Below are 20,122 nucleotides of genomic sequence, written 5' to 3' on the forward strand. Positions count from 1 at the left end.
TTTAATGTGTGTACGGGTTGTTTTTGAAGTGAAAGCGTAGGATGGAATAAACATATGAGACAAAAGAATAAAAAGAAAACTTGTTTCTGTCTATAAAGGATAGTTTAATATCAAACACCTGACTAACACATGTACATCAAGAGAAGAGAACAGACACGGTAAAAGAAGATACAAACAATGCATTTGTGTACAATCAGCTCTTCGGGACCATGTGGCATTCCATCCACAATCAACAGTGAATACAAAAATAAAAACCAAACTGCAAGATTGTCTTTGTAGTTGGCTGAGTAATCATCACTTTAAAAAGGCGGCCACATAGCCCTGTTGCCAACTTGTCAATGTCGCCAATCTTTGCTGCGGTGTCAAACTTTGGTGCATTTGCTTGTCTTTTAATCGGTCCTTTATGGAAAACGCAAGTGCTTACAGTTGAAACCAGAAGATGTCACACTTGCTATTTTGTATGCACTGTCTGACATGAATCACACTAAACGTTTCCTGTTCAAGGTCAATTAGGACTAACAAAATTATTTATATTTGCTAAAAGCCTAAATAAAGAGGCAAGTTTTTTTTTTTTTTTTTTTAAATTCTGAATACTTTCTTTAAAGCAATGTTTACACACAGTATGAGATTTTGATATTTGAGTAAATTAAAGTGACGGTGTGTAATCTTTAGTGCCATCTAGTGGTGAACCAATAATTAATTCAATTTAAAGACCCACTATTGATTTCAATAATATGAAAAAAAAATAATAATTCTATCATACTAACGTACATTTTTTCCTGTAAGACACCGGAAGTAGCAGCTTGGCATTTGTTACAGCGGGTTTCATTTCCCTTTAAGACAATGGATGGATGGATGGATGGATATTTCCTATTTTTCATAACACCTACTGCTTTGAAAGATGTCTTGCACAACTTAGGAACTTGTTCAACCTTGGAGGTTGTGCTAAGAAGCAGAAAAAGTTAAATCTGTGACTATAACAGAGGTGGCAAATCCAGGTCCAGAAAGTAAAAATAAAAACCCTGCCACAGCTTGGCATTAGCACCAGGTGCTAGCTAGCGAGCTCGCTAGCTAGCTCCCTGGGTGCTCGTTTACCTGCTAGGGAGTTAGCTAGCTAGCACAATCTGCTAAAGCCAAATTGTGGCAGGGTTTTTACTTTCTAGACCAGGATTTGCCACCAGTGGACTATAAGCGTTTTGAACGTGCACCCCGGCTCAAGGAGAGAATGTTGTTGTGATAAACAATAGTTTCCAGTGCCTTCCGAGGGATGAGGATCACAGAAGAATTAGTCTGGGAATCTTCATTTGTAAAAAACACATCAACATCTCCTTTCATTTTGTGGACAAGTGCAACACGTGCATCAAATTTTGTGCTTGCGTTGCGACAAACCACCGGAGAAGATTCGCCGACTGCAGAGTCAAAAGAACATCAGGTTTGAGTTTTTACTTACTATAAGTCAAACTCTGAAAGTATTAGAATGCTTGCCGCAATATTTTGGATTTTAAGGATGGTGAGCATTTTTGTCATTAAGCTGTCGTGAGCGCCTACAGAGAAGAAGATGTTGTGCTCATAAAATCATAAATATTAGGGCGATCGTTCCAATATTTGCAGTGGTTGAAGATGATAAAAAGTAGAGATGCTCACATACATTTAAAGATTGATTGCAGTTTTATGACATTAAGTGACATGAAGAAGGTTAAGCGTTAGACTGCCTCTGTCATGTGGTTACCATACAGTGGGAAGTCGTAGGTCTGGATGGGTCCTACGCTTGCTTTAAGCTAAAGAAGGCTGTGTCTAACCTCTTCACATAACGCCACCAACTGTGTAAGTACTGATACGCCCCTCAGAGCTTTTAAGATTGCTCAATACCTCACATCTGAAGCGACAATCGTTCGGAAAGTAGTTAAACATGCTCGTACCTTGTCACTGGCCTCTTTTTGGTATTCTCACATTGCCACAACATCTGTAACTGTCATAGAAAGTAGACTTGCACAGTTTTCCGGGTAGTCCCATGCTAAATCACCCGTTGGGTTTAACCAAGCAAATTTTTTTTTAATGAGACTTGCTGTACTTGTTGATGGTGATGGCACAACATTTCATCTCAAATTTTGGGTGAATCGGAGCAGTGGTTTTGGAGCTACGGCCCGCTGAAATTTTTAAGTTTTGACAAAAGGGGCGTGGCCTCCTTACTTTGAACCCTTCTCAGGAACAAGTGCGTCAATCTTCACAAAACATTGTATTTTTGGAAAGGGAAATAAACAAGGGTTTAAAATCTAAAAACATCTAGTAGGTGCATATTTTAGTAACTTTTTGTTTTAGTTGACCTTGAAACTGACCTTGCGGATCTTGTGACAAAATGTTTTCATCTAATGTAATCTCTCATAGTACAGTAAACATTTCAGATATTGATTTGCTTCTTCTTTTTAGCAGCAATGGGTCAAAGTATCCATACACACAGATACTCATTTTAAGTCGAATTCTGTCAGGAGGAATGGAGCAAAATTCCTGCCAACTATTTGTTGTGAAAGCATATCTGAAATGTTTGACCCAAGTCGTATAATACAATTATAATTTAAAGGTAATATGCATTTCTCATTAGTTGGGCATTCATCCAAAATGACATAAAAGAGGACATATTTAGTCAGATTTGATGTCAGACAGCGAGGAAAACAAAACCAAACATTTGTGTCTTTTTAAACTTCTGGTTTTACCTGCACTTGCGAACATGTGGCACGCGGAAATTGGAGGCTGAATTCTACCGCTTCACAGCCTCAGAAATTATTGATAAAAACTGCTCTCATTTTATCCGTCGAAAGCTACAATCTCTACATCAATATTTGCACTTAAGGATAAGCTGGAGAGGAGAAAAGACAATGTTTTACAACCATTAACATTCACAGTGGGGTAGTAAGTATTGCTGACTGGTTTTAGCTGACCCAAATACTGTACAGGGCTGACATTCACGCATAGGACTACTATATACATCTGTTAGAGGAGGCATGGACACAAAACATGGGAAGAATACACACATTTCTAAGCAGGTTTCTCAGAACCAATCTGTCACACAGATTCGGATCGTTTTGACAAACGTAAATACAAAGAGCAAGCTGTTGATGGCTCAGTTCAGTCTTGAAAAGTACACTTTCCAAAACAGATGTGCACTGTGCACACCAGCACAAAATGCTGCTTGGCTGCAGTCAATCGTTTTGAAACCACAAGTGGTAACGATGCCAAAGATGGTTTAAAGGTGGAGACGGTTCAGTGTGGAAGGGCATATTATAAAATTCAATCTAGAAAATCAAGGCTCAACCTTCACCAGACCACCAACAAAGGTCCCAAACCCAATGCCCGCACACACTGTAGTAATAATAATAATAATAATAATAATCATAATAATAAAAACTTTACATTTTGCATTCAGCTGAATTTAGCTAAATACTGTCACTGTGTCGTACAGTGCACTGCATCTCAAGGATGACATTTAACAGACACCATTTACAAAAAGTGGTTAGCTTGTCCTTAATGGTAGAGATGTTAACTCCGGAGTGCACGAGTGCACCTTCACCGGCAAGGGAAACATTCACAAGCTGTCCACTTTTACAGTTGGAAGCAACATTGTTCCAAAGACGAAAGCCGAGCTTCTAAATGTCATGTCCATTGATGACAAGCTACTTAAAATTCATTTACAAGAAGTTATGCGAACTTCTCAAGAGTGACCTGAAAAACTTCTTCTTTTTTTTTATTTTTAAAAGCAGATCTCATATTATGTAAAAGTATTAAATTTACCTGCATTGAGTGATGACAAGAGCATCCCAAAGTTGGCAAAAGAATAGGCATGGTGAAAGATGAAGTTCCATACGATGTCCGCAGACAGTCCTACCTTGCGGTTGCTGACAGGATCACCGGCTACTATGTTCTGTACTTGACTCTGTACTTGTTAACAGTGAGATAATGCAGGACCTCGGGGTTGCACATTGTAGTACACGGCACCAGGTCTTCTCGTCCATCTCCCATCAGCCACCTCCGGCTGTCGGCGGCCATGTCGCTTGTCACGTGCTCCTTGGCCCAGATGTCCAAGCGGGCCTGAAAGCGTCTGTGCAGGCGCCTGTGGACCCGCTTGTGGGACTGCAAAATACATCCAGAAAAAAAATGAACTTCAGGTACAAACATTTAAAGAAAATGACTAGCTACTTTACCACCACTTTTTCCCCCACACCGCGGTATACAGTTAACCAATACCACTAGACTAGTATTTGTGATACATTAAATTTCCAAATAATTTTAAACAGAGAGAAAAGACCTATGTATCCCAATATTAAGGCTGAACGATTTATCGTTTTGCGACCAAAATCCCAATCTCAGACATTGGTAAACGGTACTTCATTTATATATGCTTTACATTTTAACTAACTCACCGACTGATGCAGCAGCATCAGGAGCAACTCGGGGTTCAGTATCTTGCTCAAGGATACTTCAACACAAAACCTATGGGTTGCGAGACGACCACGCTACCCTCTAATCCACGCCACCCCCAATGGGATTTCGAGGTCATGAAAGCTGCATTTTTGTTTAGTTTTTCAGCTCTGTTGTCAAATTCACTTTAGCTCTAGAGGCAAGATCATCCACAAAACTGGACATCAATGTTATACTCACGATTACCAGGATATCATTATCATCACAGAAATTAGCGAGTGCTTTCGCATTTTCGGTGAGTTCTTAATGGCATGACGCCACATAAAATACATGGTTTATCTTGATTCTTATTATTAAAACTCTTTTACCGCCAAAAACATTTAATGACGTTTACTAAAATCCAAATGAATGCCGCCAAAAAACGTTAATTGACGTTTACTACGTTTTTTTCCCCTCAAGGGACAGTGCAACGTCTTGCTTCTTTTGTGAATGGGTGTAAAAATCACATAACACCCACTAACTATGGCCATCAGATGGCAGCATAGGAATAGACCGTTTTCAAGGTGACGTGAATGATCAAAGCCTTTGTCACATTAAATATTATTCACAAAGCGTTACTAAACTAAAAATATTAGTGTCAAAGTCACTGTTGTGCAGAAAATGTATCTTTTCGCTCAATGTCACTCAAATGACCTATTTTCAAATGATGATTACTAAGGAACGGAATAAGGTAGAAACATATTTGTTCTTGTCGAATGAAAGAATAAAATGTGAGCTTTCATTTGGTATGCAGCATGTTTGTGTCGTCAAAGTACACAATATTCTGTTTGCCTTGAAAGAGGAGTTAAAATGCTTGAAATCGGCTGGCACTGTCGAGGTTGTTTTTTTTTGTTTACGTGTGTCAGTAAAAGAGTTAATGTAAGCTGGGTACTTAACGTCCAAGTGAGTAGTTTACGCCCGGTCTCATACTGGGAGCTCTTGTTTCATCGATTTACACAAAGTAAACACAGCATCATAACAGGGACTTTGAACGTATTTTGTTTTCAACTTTCATGTAGCATTTTGTGTTACCTCAGCGTAAACAACCGTTCTGTTACAGAGGAAAAAACACGTCATCAGTTTACAGGTACATTTATTCAAAATAGGAATTATTCTGCGGCATTACAATTTCCACGTTGAGAGAGAGATGCCGTTGTTGTTTAGCTCGGAGTTAATCTTGAGACCTGTATGCTTTAGCCTAGAAAGCTGTCAAATCCGCATATTTTAATATTATGAATATATCCTTCTTCTGTATACTGCAGACTATTTTGCCTCAATCTGGAAGAAATCATGCTTGTGTTGCTTTAAAAAAAAACTCACTGACATGCTCTGGTACAATCAGTTACATTCAAAGTGTACAGAAAGATGTCGCACCCGGAAACGTCAACTGAGGGGGTTGGAGCTTTTGCGAAAAGGTCAAACATAAATCTAAATATTTTTTTAAACATCAATTTAGTTTTGTTCAGGGACTATGTTTTTCATGGTACTAAACAATATATATATATATATATATATATATATATATATTGAACTGTATAAGCGGGTGTGTACATATCCTTGTCATTGTTTAGACATTTTAGTGCAAGTTTGTTGAAAACTTGAATTTGGGGCTAAACCTGTTTGCCGCCATTTTCAGATTAAACACTGGGATTAACACACATTGGCTGTCCCCTCATTAACAACCACAGCCGACGTCACTTCTTGAAACGTACGACGTAGTCGCTCTACCACTGTGTATACAAGCCCAATGGTCCTCCAGGCAACAACCCTTTTGAGCACCGTTTTCAAGTATTAGTGAGGGGTGTAGCAAGAGTCTGGTTGGGGGGTGATGTGCACTTTAAATCGATTTCATGGCATACAAGAAAAAGTAGGCATGTTTATTTTTGTTATTATCTGTCAGAAAAATCACAATTAAATTTTCCCCCCAAAAAATTCAGCCCTATCCAATGTAGAATGTTTCCTTAAAATGGCATAAAATTCATGGCAATTTTCTATTCTTCTAATTTCTATGTCCTGATCAGAAAATTGCCGTCACAAGTGCCAATACATTGAAATAGGGCCGGGTATTGACCAAATCGATACTCGCCCATCCCCAAAAATAAAAGTTAGATTAGACTCAGTAGACTCAGTTTGAGTTCCAAGGTTGGAGCTGAGCCGTGCCACTATGCAAATGAGCACAAGAGTGACACTGTTTTAAGAACAGAGCTACACGTGAGGACAAACAGTGTGTGTGGACTGTAGAACTGACCTGATGAGCGCGCGTAAGTGCAGTGTGCCTGTACATGAAGTCCTCCGACTTGCAGACATACACCATCTTGTAGGAGTTGAGCTTGAACATGCACTCCACCTTCACTTTGCTGTCATCACTTTGCAACTCGTCCGAGGTGCCCGTGGTCATCCTCTCCTGTTGTAGCTGCTCCCATCCTCTCTGGCACTTCCTTATTCTTCTCAGGTTCCTGAAAGCCCCAAACAATGGTTGTCAGGAGTAAGACTGGATGACTCCGTAACACTAAAATAAAGTCTGAATTTTCAACATCAAAAGTACATCATTTTACAGGTTGTTCAAAAAGTATTTTTATTGAATTCAGCCTGTCACATGCTAGTTCACAGCCGTATACACACTGAAAAGAGCTGTCTAGTCAAATTTGAGAAGACTGTCCCTTTCAAGAAAAATGTTTACACCCATGCATTGCAACTCACCGAGGAACAGAATTAGATAGGAGGTCAAATCATTCGGGATATGGGGGATCTATAAGAGCAGCAGAGGCAGCAGTCGTAATATTTCCGATACAGTAAAAAAAAGTAAAAATCCACACGCAAAAAAAAAAAAAAGAAGTCATTTTAGTGTTCATTGAGCCCAACCCTGTGCAGGTAAGAAAATAATCACCCCACCGGAATGAAAGTTTGAAATGTGTACTTACCACAGAGAGTATGGGTGCATGAGGCAAATTTTTGCATTCAGGGCTCCACTTAAAAACACAAGACACAGTCTTTCCAGGCCAATTTCAGGTAAAACTGTCAGAAACAAACACTGCAGAATTGCTGCCTTGTTGGATGCCAGTCCAAAATGTGAGATAAGAATGATGTTCACATACTGTCACCAACAATGCAGTGTTATGATTATGAGATGAAAACCAACGCAACAAAATTGAAAAAGAAACTGTCTCAGTGCGGCCACTGAGTTTTTGTGTGCAGAGCTTTGAACTCCTGTGCTGCTGACATCTCATAGATTTAGTGGGGAGGTGGGGTGGTGATAAAATGTAGGTGAGCTCAATGATAAATCATAAAGTCAGAAGGGGGAAAAATGTGCAATGAGTTGAAACAAGGACAAAGCACACAAACTGGTCTTTTTTTTTTTAACGCCTTTTGAAATGTATATGGTTATGGACAGCCATCTCAAAAGACAAAAAAACACTCTACAAGACGGGCTTCACATGTGGAACATGACAACAAAGCAGACACAGAGACGCCCCTGTGCACATATCTAAAGTGTCATGAAAGAAATAGACCAACATAAGAGCGTACAATTTAGATGATCATTTTTATTGACAAACCCTATTCCTCTTTACAATGATGCAGAAAATGTGCTTGACCAGAGTTCTAAAAAAAAAACTTGAGCACAAATCTCTCAAACGGTGGTAAGACCTCACCCACAACAACAGGGAGTGCACGTTCCGAGTCTTTACAAACGGAACAATGGATTGAAACAAAGGGACGTGTGAACATTTACATTTGTAAACAGAGATTTAGTCACGTACAAGACTCTTGCTTTGAATACAGTTGCAAAGAGGGCATGATAAGTTCAAGATATTTTTTCACAAAGTCCTGATACAAGAGCTTTCATTGTTCAATTGTCAAACTCAGGCCAAAGAAATTGTATAAAATGACATAACATCACGTTAAGTCTAACGGTAACCCATTTATTTTACTCTCAAGTCTTCATTATGTTGTGACATCACACACTGAAAATTATGATTTCAAGTCAATACATAATGAAAGTCATAATCAAACCAAAAGGCCGCTAAAGTTGGAATTCCAAACCATGACAAAGCCAAACCCCTCTTTAAAAATCTTTTAACTTATAAATAAAAACCCATTTAAAAAAAGGAATTGACTGATTGAATACATAAATTCCCTTTTGTTAAAAGAATGACCATGTAAAGTGCAATCTTCCATGTGAGGCAGAGGTCTGAAACTGAACAGGCATTCATTCTAACTACATCTTACACACTGAATGCGTTGCCTGTCCATTACCACACACCAAGACCATAAAACAGATTTTTTTTTTTCTCGACGTGCTACTGCTCTTGTTTGTGAGGAGTTGTTTGGCACATCAACAGCTGAGGATCAGGACGGAAGTTGAAAGAGAGTAGACAAGAGGGAGACATGGCTGGGGCCTCACCTGGGCAGGAACACCGGTTTCTGGGCCAAATGCTCACGCAGCTCTGCAGAAGTCGAATCGGAGTTCAGGTATCTGCCCACATAGTCCGACCACCTCTGTCGAGCATAGGGCAGAGGAACATTATACCGTAGTTACAATTTAAAAATTGAAGAGCAATAAGGACGATAAATAAGAAACTAATGACAATCAGTATGAGACCTCTGCTTGACTATTTGAGTACTTGCCTCTGCGGGCTCATCAGAGTTTTCCTCTTCTGTGTCCAGCAGCTCCATTGCCACACACACAGAGTCCTGGTTCTTCATAAACATCAACTGGACAAAACAGCAACAGATGAGATTTCTGTGTGCATCAAAGACTGACTTGGGTTTATATTACCTTGAAGCAGTTCTCTTCAGACATGAGCTGCTCTGATTTGCGCTGGTAGGTGCCTTCTGCTGTGGCACGGGACGCCTGAGTGGACAGGGGACCACCCGTGGCTTTATTGGCAATTTCGCTCAGGTACAAGTCCATCACACGCACACATGCATCATCGGTGACGAGGTGTTGGAGCTGTAAAAGACATTCAGTCCACAATAAGAAGGGGCAATTCACAACATTTCCCTGACCAACTACAGGGAAGATTAACAAATCCGTTGTGCGACTAGAGAGAACATCTTACTGGATGTAGCTCAACTTCCCTTATCCAACCATTTTGTTTCTCAGACTGCAAACTAAATGAAACTGAATCAACAGCGGCTCTGTTGGTTGCAGAGTAGTCATGCAATCCATTTTGCCTCAATTGCTAAGAGATCAATTGATGAACAATCATTGGGGGTCGAACAACAATGCCACAGGGAGTGTAAATTCAAGCCTTTTTGAGGCGGCCCAGTCAAAATCGATACTGGCTCCAATCATTTTTAATACATAGATTAGTTCAGCGTCTTTATAGTGTACAACTGCATTCACGGCTATGACTGTGTACTAAACTCACGAAAACCAAGGGCACAAATTAATGTTAAATGCTTCCAAGAATAAATCAATTACAAAATTATTTAAATATTAATTTATCAATTACATTACAACAATGTACAATATATATATTTTCGTTTTTATAAAAGGCAGTACTCAAAATTTATAGTGACCTGTCAAAATACAGTACAGGCCAAAAGCTTGGACAGTTTCTTTATTCAATGCATTTGCTTTATTGCTTTATGAATACATCACAACTATGTATGAACTCATGTGGAGTTATGTACTTAACAAAAAAAAGGGTGAAATAACTCAAAGCATGTTTTATATTATAGATTCTTCATAATAGCCATCCTTTGCATAATCTTGGCATTCTTACATGTGGAAACTGTTGGAAAAGCCTTTCAGGTGACTACCAAGAATGTGCAAAAAAGTAATCAGAGAAAAGAGTGGCTAATTATTTATTTTATTATTGTCACCCTTTTTTGTTAAGTACAGAACTCCAAATGTGTTCCGATAGTTGTCATAGTTGTCTTCATAGTTTTGATGCCTTCAGTGAGAATCTACAATGTACATAGTCATGAAAATAAAGCATAGTATTGAATGAGAAGGTGTGTATAAACTTTTGGCATGTACTGTATATTTTGAAAGACCGGCATTACAGAAATAAATTAAAACAATGATAAAAAGAAAGTACCTCTCACCATTTGCTAATTGCTACATTAGCTTCAACGAGCCCGGTCATATGTATTCTGACGAGTTTCACAACATTAACGTCACATTGCTGTCCATGACGAACAATTCATTAACGTCACTCATTTTCGGACTTATCTGGCAGAATTTTTTTTTTCACTTTGTATTGCTGCACTTGTTCCTTGCTGCCGCTGGCATGGCACATAATATGGTAAGGTAAATGCTGACCGAGCTAGCAACATGAGGCTAACCCTAATTGCGTTTGTTTCTTACATCATCCTGTTTCTTCCAGGTTGTTTCGGTGGTAGCGGCTTAAAAATGTTTTGTGACAGGCCAAATTGGACCACCGTTAATGTTTACCTCTGAAATAATTATTTCCTTAACATTTAAACTCTTGAGCTATTTGGCAATACAAAATAAAACAAAAGAAAGACTATACTGACCTGCCGAACAATGCTCTGGATGAGCTTGTCCATGGTGAAGGCAATGTAGGCATGTATAGTAAACATTTCCCTCAAGGAATCCTCATACTGAGCTGGTTCCATGTTACCATCCAAAAGGTTCCGCACCATTTCCAGAAAGACAGAATAGTAATCTTCTACTTCAACATCCACTGGAACAAGAAAAAGAAAAGACGAAATTTGTCTTTCATAATATAATTATAAAATTTAGTGCAATTCTAGTACAATACACTTACTTGGCTCCCTCATCTTAAGCTGGAAGGCTGTATTTTCATTCTTTTCTTTTTGGAGCCCAAACATTTCTTTTTCCCATTCTCTCTCGCGAGCATCCTCCTCAATTTGCTTCTCAGCCTGCCCATAGATTCGCAGTAAACGAGAGCAGAGGATATGATGAAGGCGCAAGAAGATGTACCAGTAGTTGTTCACAAACAACAAGTTATACGCCTCATCTGTGGCGCGCAACTTTTGAGCTGCCGTGTTGCTGAAGAGGAGCTTTGACTTGGACGGGCTGCTGCCTGGCAGGCCATTGTGTTTTTTGGCGCCATCTGGATCTTCATCCATATCCTCCACTTCCTCTTCCTCCTCCTCCTCCTCCTCCACATCCGAGAGCTCACCTCGCCGGGTGAAAAGGAGATCGGGGATGAAGTGGTGTATGATCTGTTTGATCTTGTACTTGTCGTCTTTTTGGATGCCTGGTTGTCTCTTGACGTGGTGAATAATGAGGGCCGCAGCATCTTCTACGATCTGACTATCTTCGTAGGCCAGGTTCATGTGTGGGCCGCTAGGAGTGAGAATGGCAGGGTCCTCTGAGGCACGTTCCTGCCGCTGCAGAACAAAGTCACAAGTTTATTTATTACATTGTCACATAGACTCATTTTGTGTTACGGGCAATCTCTCACCTCATCAAACAACATTTCAATTTCAGTGAGGAGAGTCTTTGAACGAAACACTTTGGTGTCATTCTGCTTGAAGTTAATGCCTTGGTGGTCGAGTGACTTCAAATAATACTTCTCATTCTGTTCCCGCCAAATTTTGTTGAAGCTTCTTTGAGCTTCTCGCCACTCTTCCTCTTTGATCTTTAACCTGAACACAAGAATGAAAATGCTAAGTCTCAGTTGCATTTTAATATAAGTACATTAAATTGTAATAATTATTGAAAAGAATGCAGGTTATTAACCTTTTCAGCACTATGGGGACGCACACAGTTGGGTTCTTCTTAAGACCATCAATGATGTCGTTGGCTCGGTCCCCGTATATCCTCTGAATAGCTTTGCGGTGAATGACCTCTGAGGAGCCCCCCAACGAGTTGTCCAGCTTGAAGCGCGGCTGCTCCTCCGCAGGCATTCGAGAAAGCCTCTGTTGGACTGACTCAAGGGCTCGAATCGTGGCAAGGTTGGTCTCCAACACAACATCAAGCTAAGGGGATGCAATGACAACAAATCGAATAAAGACTGCAAATAATGTGAAAATGTGTGGCCATAGAAGTTGCGTCACAGCTGAGAAGATCACTACAAAATGACAGAAATCTTAAAATGGATACCACATCAAAAGCCTTCCATATAGATGATGGCGTCCACTTGTTTGGTTCCTGAACTTTTTAGTTGTTGGAGACCCCATGGAAGTGAGAAATTTATAGGACTCCCTCATAATCCTAACAGAACTTGTATGCCTCTAAATGCCATGGGAATGTATCTTTTAATGTTGCAACCGAAAAATTCATGGCCTGTTTACTAGAAAATAACATAACCAAATGAACTTGAATTTGAATAACTTGAAATATGTATCTCTCGTTGCTAGCTAGAAATGCTGTGTGCATGGAGGAATGTCATATTCATGTGATAAGGGGTCACAATCAATCGTTATGAGAGCTTTTAATTGGCCTAAAGTTACAGGCTACGGCTCACGGACTTCTGGAGTGTCCAGGGAGCCCAGTTTAAGAACTACCTGGTGTAGGGCTCTACTAATTAAACAGAAAGACATTATTCCTGGCTGTAGTGGATCAAACTTGTACATTCTTGCAATACAGCATCAAGACAAGTGTGATAGGCAAATTTGTCTTGTGTTTTGGAAGAAAGTCAAATGTGATCATGTGTACGATGGATTGAAAGCTCCTGAGAAAACAAATGATTAGAATGAGCGCTTTTGCAGAGTGAGAAAAAAGTACCTCTTACCTCAAAACGCTCATCTTCACATCTGTAAATGTGCTCTTCATACTGAGTCTTCTTGGAGCTTACAAAAGTCGAATCCTCAGACCACGATGGAAACGACACCCACGTGTCATTCAGAACCTGAATCAGGACATTCATTGACTTACTTTAACCTTTACTCTAAAAAGATCCAAATCCAAACGGAGCAGACAGGTAGTACTCGTAACTAACCTCTCGACATAGTGGCGTCCTTCCTGTGCATTTAGGCTGCTGGTAGCTCTTGGGGAGCGCTCTGTAGCTGGAGCCTAGCCTCTTACAGGACGCATAGTCAATCTCCATGGCAATGCCCTCTATTGTCCGCTCCTTGGGTAAACTCTCCGCATGGCTCGACTCACCATGGCTGGACTCTCGGTAGCCCAGGAAGTTTTTAAACCAGGTAAACAGTTCTGGGAATTTTCTGTCAATTAGGATGTAATTTATTGTTAATAGAAGGAATACAACTCCATATATTTAATATATCTAATTTAGGTGTATGGCATCATTCGATCCAAGTTAAGCGTGTTAAGCAGGACTGTCTTTAAAACTTCAATGAAATCAATCAGACGGGTAATGCGAACTCACCCAAGAAATGGGATGACTAACTGAACCAATTCAGCACGTGAAATCACCTCCTGGTTGAAGATGTGTAAACAACGCAGGAAGCTTTCATATGCCTCAGAGCTCCTGAGAGCTTTCTTGACCTGTTTTAGCAATGAGTAGCAAAAACACTTTTCACTTCATGCTCATATGAATGGAATACGTCATGAGAATACTATTTTGAATAATAATCACCTTCTCAAAGAACATGGTCTCCGTGCTGTTGCTGTGCTTTCCAACTTCACTTAAGCCATGGTCCTTACCAACTATTTTGGGTTTCTTCTGCAAAACAATAAACAAGTCAAAAATATTTGAAATTGGTATGTTATTTTCATGACGGTCACGTTGACAACACAGAGAACTGAGCTATGCCATCAGGTGCAACATGAAGACTACATTTACCTTGAGAAGGGGTGAAACTCCCACTGGTCCAGGTCTTTTGACAGCCAGCCCATTGTGGCTTAATTTCTGTTTATTGTTTGGTAATGGTCGTTTCACTGTCCCGCCATGATCATTGCGCACCGACTCTGCCCTGTCAGTCGCAGTTTTCCCAAGCAGCTGAGTAGAGGAAGGAACATAAACTTCTCGTTAAACAGATGTCACAAACGTTTTACAAGACATCTTGCTTGAGGAACAAAGAGAAAACAATTTTACATGCACGATGGAACACTTTACAAGCATACCCATTTGTCTCTGTTGTTCCCCAAAACTCCCGGGTCAAAACCAGCTACTGCTACTAGCTACAAATGTGTGCATTGCTGATAATAGGAGATAATAACAACAAACCAAAGAGCTGTTTGCGTCGGGCAGGAACTGTCCAAATTCTGACAGCAGGTCTTCCTGATTCTTGAAGAGTCGCGCCACTTGAGTGTAGACTTCCTGCTCAGTCAGAGCTGGAGTGTAATTGCCTCCTGCTTCTTTGGCATTACGCTGCTCTTTCTGCAGTAAATGGACAGGTATTTATTAACTTGACAAATTAACATGCAATCATATTCATACAAAGGTTTGAGTGTTTCTTGACCTGGTATGTATGCAGGATTTCCAGGAAGGCTTTGTAGATGTCTGGCTGACCCTGGAAGCGATTCTTGATCTTGTTCACGTAGTTTATCGCATGGTTGAATTCCACTGGCTGGTTGTTCTGCGGAGGTGGCCCACCAGACGGTGTGCTGCTCACTGGTGTGTGCGACTGAACTGAAGGTGAGCGCGGTGAGGCGTACGAAGGGATGGATGGGTTTGGCTGGCTGGTGGGCGTGTGGGCTGGAGACTGCATGGCCTTTTGGAACAAACACACATGCTGAAGAGACAACTACTCACATTTGGTATTAGAAAAAATATGAAATGCTCATATCAACCTAATAAGATATCAAACTGAACCAGCTTATACCTTGTTGACTTTATTTGCTGCAGGCTGGGTGGGGACAGGTGGAGTGACAGTAGCAGTGTGTGGGATGGCCTGTGGCACAGTCTGGTGGTGCTGATGTTGGTTTACAGGCTGGCTGGGTGTTCCACTTGCAGGGATGTTTTGGACAGATATACCATGAGGTGTGATGTAGTGAATCTGGCCTGGCGTAGTCACGTTGACCAAATCGTTAGTTTGAACCTCAATTTTATATCCAGGTGGCAAGAAAGTATTGAAGCCCATAATGAGGTCTGGGTGGCCCTTGAAGAGTTGGGACACACGACTGATAACACCTGGAGTGTCTATGCTGTAATGATCAGGAGGGGAAAAAAAGTTGTTTGTTTTTTCTCAACAGATGGCTAATTATTTTCTTTATTCTGGAACTTAAATATAAAAACATAAAGAAATAAAAATGCAGTTTTTAAATATATTGTATAGGTTACTAGAGCTTACCTCTGTGACTTGAATTCTTTCATAATATCCAGGAAATCATTATAAACTTGAGGTTGATTTCCAAACTGAAGCTTCACTTGATCGAGATACGACAAGGCATCTTCAACCTAAAATACACATTATTGACAACTCAGTGTATCATGTAGAACATAACCAAATGCATACATATTTACTATTTTACGATTCAGTCCTTTTCCAGTTGACTCTTCTTACCTTCAGTCGCTGAAACTGCTGCTGTCCTTGTGCTGAAGTCATGGACGCAGTTGGATGTACGTGACCTTGGACCACTGCAGGGGCCTGGGATTGGACTGCTATGCTGTGTGCATGGGCTCCAACATGTTGTGCAGAACTGTTCAGTCCGTGTCCACTTGTGCTCTGAGGCATTGTCGGCACCTTTTGAGAAAAACTGTTTAGTTCTCCTTTGTCAGTCAGCAAGAACTTGAGCTTGAAGACATTGGGTGGCACTGGCAGAATGTTTCTGGTTTGAATTTGTGTTGCTTAGGCCTTTTATCATGTCTGTCGTCTTTTCCTGGCCTAGTGTAGGTACTGACTTTGTCACATTGTCTAAAACATGTCTGTTGGGTTTATTTAAGATAAGTTCTTGTACACAGGTTTGCTTTCTTTGAAAATTCAGGGTGTCTATGTCTAAGTCTATGTCACTTTGCCGCAGTGGTCATCAGACCATTGTTACGTCACAATCAATCTTTTTACTTTATGCATAAAACGTGGTTTGCACTGATTTTATTGCTATTTACTGATACTGTAATGCCATTTACTGGAAATTAAGTGAATAGAATAATGTTTCGACGTATGCTGTGTAACCAAGGGCTCGCATATTGAAGATTTGTGATTTTTTTTTATAAAACATTAATCTATTGGATTTTTGTGTTACAAATTAGCTACAAAATCTTCAGATCAGTAGCCTTCATGAAATATAAATTGAGTGTTCATATTTTCAACATTCATTAAGATGTTAGGTAAGGTGACACAGCAATTTCGGGTTTTTATTGGAGTCTTGTTTATTATTGGGGAAAATAGTATATAACAGTCTAATATAATAGTCTAGAATTGTACTTCGCCCGGGATAAAGTGCTTGTTTTAAACCACAACCAACAGGAATGATTATAAATATTTCAAGTGTCTGCCAAAATAATTAAAAGTTCCCTTGACACAGTTTCTCTAACCAACAAAGACATTAATCAAAGAAATGATTGCTAATGTTCTCCACTGGTATGTGAATGAGTGACATCTTAACTTCTTGTGCAGCAACAGACCAACCACCGGCTTCCATATTAATGCTCATTAGAGTAAACGTCCCAGTGGTAAAAAGTCTGTGGACTGGATATACTTTGACCTAGACAATTGCTACATGGGCTTATAAAGCAACTAGTAGTGACCCTCAAATATGATTGTTTACATTAACGTTGTCCAAATGGTCCTAGTGGAAACTGATGTAGCACCATACCTGGTAACCCTGGGGAAGAGAAGAATACTGGATGCCAGATGATGGCTGCATATTGTCTGTGGCTGCCTCAATCACAGCAGTAGTTGGGGCTAGAGCCCTGTGCTGGAAGCTTTCTGCAATGCCCTGGACTGGGGTGCGATGCGGTTGCTGTTGCTGGGGCGCAAATATTGGTTCCTGGTCCTCCACATGCCTCTTCATTGTTTTAACATACTCAAAGGGGCTGCCAGAAAACAAAACAGATGAAAGCAGATGCTTAAGTCATATTTGTAAGAAACTAAACGTGCTTTGTGGAGACCACAGACATTTTTTTTGTATCTTATTGTTTTCTTGAAATGAACTGTCCCCATGCATTTAAAAGTATTTTCTTACATTTATGAAATATCTGATTTGGACTTTTAAGACAATTCAGAATCTTTCATTTATATTTGCAATCATTATATTATAATTATGAAAATATTTTAATCTCATCCTTGCTGATCCTGATATCAATGTTTGTGTAACTCTTGTGATTATAACGTGTTACTTTCATTAATAAACTAAATCCTTTAATCTAATTAATAACTAATTTAATTTGTGGCGTTTTATCATGTCCATAATATTTAAAAATAAATTATGTTCCTTATCGAATTGAATCAAATCAGAACAAAAATCACAATCAAATTGAACTGAATTCTTAATTTAAAAAATTAGACTCAATACCCAGCCCCAATATATACTGTATTACTTAACATCCTTCCAACCACCCAAAAATGAAATTCAGTGGTTGCCAATTCTACCCGGATTTTCGCTATTCACAGACCAGCATGGTCAAAAATATATTAATAAAAAAAAACGTTCCTTTTGTTTTCCTAGAATGTTTTGTGTGGTGCATAATGAAGCTACAAGAACATGAATCCGTGTAATATGTGTGTTTGTGTTACCACTATGTGTTTCATGTTTAACACATTTATGTTTGATTTATCTTGCGCTGTTATTATGTATTTTTTTTTACCTGAATAAAACCCGTGATTTTAGTTTGTGTGTAAAATAGTGACATCCAGGTCAATTCCTTGCACAACTTGCATTGCTCACCTAAGCATTGCTTGCAAAGATTAAGAGTTGCTTTGTTTTGAATGACAGGTCCATAGAATGGTTATTTTATAGATTTACGTGTAATACATCGGCCATTTGGGCAATGTTAGAAGGGCTATATAACGCCATCCGATTAAATTGGGCGGGCCCAATTTAAAATGGCTCATCTTCAAGATTAAACATTTTTTATTCAAGTAAAACAATGCTTAAGAAATTAAATACAATTATTTTTCATTTAGCCATCAGTTTTCTCTCGATCTACTTGTGGAGAAAATAATTAACACGTATGAGGGGGTTACTCGTTTTGGGGTACTGCCTTAACGCAACCAGGCTTTCGAAAAAGTATCATTTGTTGACGATCCCTGGGCAGGCCGACGTCACAAGCTTGGGTAGGGAGGGTGAGAATGAGAGGCGAGCACAGTGCCGCCTGCCTTCCACTGCCTTGTCGACTCGCAGCTCTGCACCAAATTCGGACAACACGCTCGAGGAGCGCGCGGTGTCGAGGAGCAGGGATCGTGTCAGATTCATATCCAGTAGCTCGTACCGTCGCCCAAAGGCGAAACCAATTCGCCGAAGAGCTCAATACGATGAAGGTGGCTGTCGAAAGATACAAAAAGCTCCGATTTGCTGCCGTGTCTCTCTGCGTATGTCTAGGCCGATCCTCTTCCCCTCCCCCTCCCAGCTAAACGCCGACTTTAACTCATCCGTTGTCGTCGAGCTGACCGCTTTCGCTTGTGTGATGGCTGACGTTGGCATTCGCTCCAAATGAAGTTATGTGGCGAGCAAACGAGCCTTCACCACTCGTAAGAGTTGGCGGTTTAGGTGCTATCACTCGACAGGGAGGACGGATGTCGGTGTTGTCTTATGGCAAGTTATCGCCTCCGTAAATGGGAAACTAAAACAGGGGAGCCGAATGTGTTGGCTAACTACGTTACCCTTGCGCTAGCTTCCACGTTACGACGAGCACACGTTAACTTTGGTCAAGAATGACCAGTTCAACGGTGTTGTCAAGTGAAAGGCTTCACACTTATACAACCGCTTGTCTCAATAAACTTTGCAGCGCACGCTGTGAACTAGACGGAAAATAAACGTAACACAAATCCACCTTTTGGTGTTAGCTTGGCAGCTAAATCATGCTCAGAACAGTCTTACCTCGTTAGCCTTACTCAAAGTAACTTACTGCCGCTTAAAAGCCGATGCCACTTTAACACAAAATTCACATTTTAAACAACCGGAAGACACCGATACATGAAAACACTGACATCAAATAATCACAGAGTACTCAAACCCTGCCTGTTTGACAAGGTTATGTAGCCGCTAATGTGCTACGTTAGCACAACAACCACCCCCACCAACGTAAGCTAACTAGCTACTTTAGCTTACCTCGCTGGGCTGCCTCCAGCAACAACGCTGCCACACCAGTGAGAACGATTCCCTCCAGCAAACCTCACCGGCGCATTTAGATGGCTGTGAAAAGTCGTGCGCTTTTGACAGCTTGTCCACGACAAGAGCCAAAAATGAAATTGTCCGCGCGGCTAACAACAGGGTATGTATGAAGCGGCGTTCGTTGAACATAAGGGGCGTGTCTGTCATGGAGGAAGTCTCCTCCCAGTCTTACTCTGATTGGTTAGTTGAAAAGATGAAAACAAACACACTCAAGCGACAGCCTGGTTAACTGGGAGGGTTGTGATACAACTCTCAACATTCAACTCACTGAATACATGTACTGTACTGTAATATAATGTGTACAATTAATAAATGCATTTAAAGATTAAGATTATTCTTTATTTTAACCTCTCTATTTAGTTTTTAACCACTATATGAAAGTAAAAGTTGCAGAAACTTAGTTTATTCCTGGGGGGAGATTAATGGTGCAGAGTACGACTCAGTTCTATAAACAAAGTTTACAACATAAGTTAGGGAACATATACAGGATGTATTTACATTAACCACACACACACACATTTTTGTGTATGAAACGTGTAATAGAAATAA

The 20,122-nt window shown here is 40.1% G+C and overlaps 1 protein-coding gene across 1 annotated transcript; it reads right to left on the reverse strand.

The window, feature by feature from the left end:
• Nucleotides 1-80: 80 nt before the first annotated feature.
• On the reverse strand, nucleotides 81-19,730 carry LOC144050144 (paired amphipathic helix protein Sin3a-like). Its single transcript, XM_077563162.1, has 21 exons — nucleotides 19,511-19,730; nucleotides 17,057-17,276; nucleotides 15,805-15,984; nucleotides 15,592-15,698; nucleotides 15,124-15,445; nucleotides 14,761-15,012; nucleotides 14,526-14,678; nucleotides 14,142-14,297; nucleotides 13,935-14,021; nucleotides 13,725-13,843; nucleotides 13,335-13,560; nucleotides 13,128-13,244; nucleotides 12,134-12,372; nucleotides 11,856-12,039; nucleotides 11,193-11,781; nucleotides 10,939-11,108; nucleotides 9,230-9,403; nucleotides 9,079-9,165; nucleotides 8,855-8,949; nucleotides 6,701-6,908; nucleotides 81-4,125 (listed from the first exon to the last, which is right to left on the reverse strand). The coding sequence occupies exons 2-21, from the start codon at nucleotides 17,252-17,254 to the stop codon at nucleotides 3,910-3,912; spliced, it is 3,879 nt and encodes a 1,292-aa protein (XP_077419288.1). The 5' UTR covers nucleotides 17,255-17,276; nucleotides 19,511-19,730; the 3' UTR covers nucleotides 81-3,909.
• Nucleotides 19,731-20,122: the final 392 nt, after the last annotated feature.

Source organism: Vanacampus margaritifer, chromosome 4, assembly GCF_051991255.1.
Source record: "Vanacampus margaritifer isolate UIUO_Vmar chromosome 4, RoL_Vmar_1.0, whole genome shotgun sequence".
Classification (NCBI taxonomy): Eukaryota; Metazoa; Chordata; class Actinopteri; order Syngnathiformes; family Syngnathidae; genus Vanacampus; species Vanacampus margaritifer.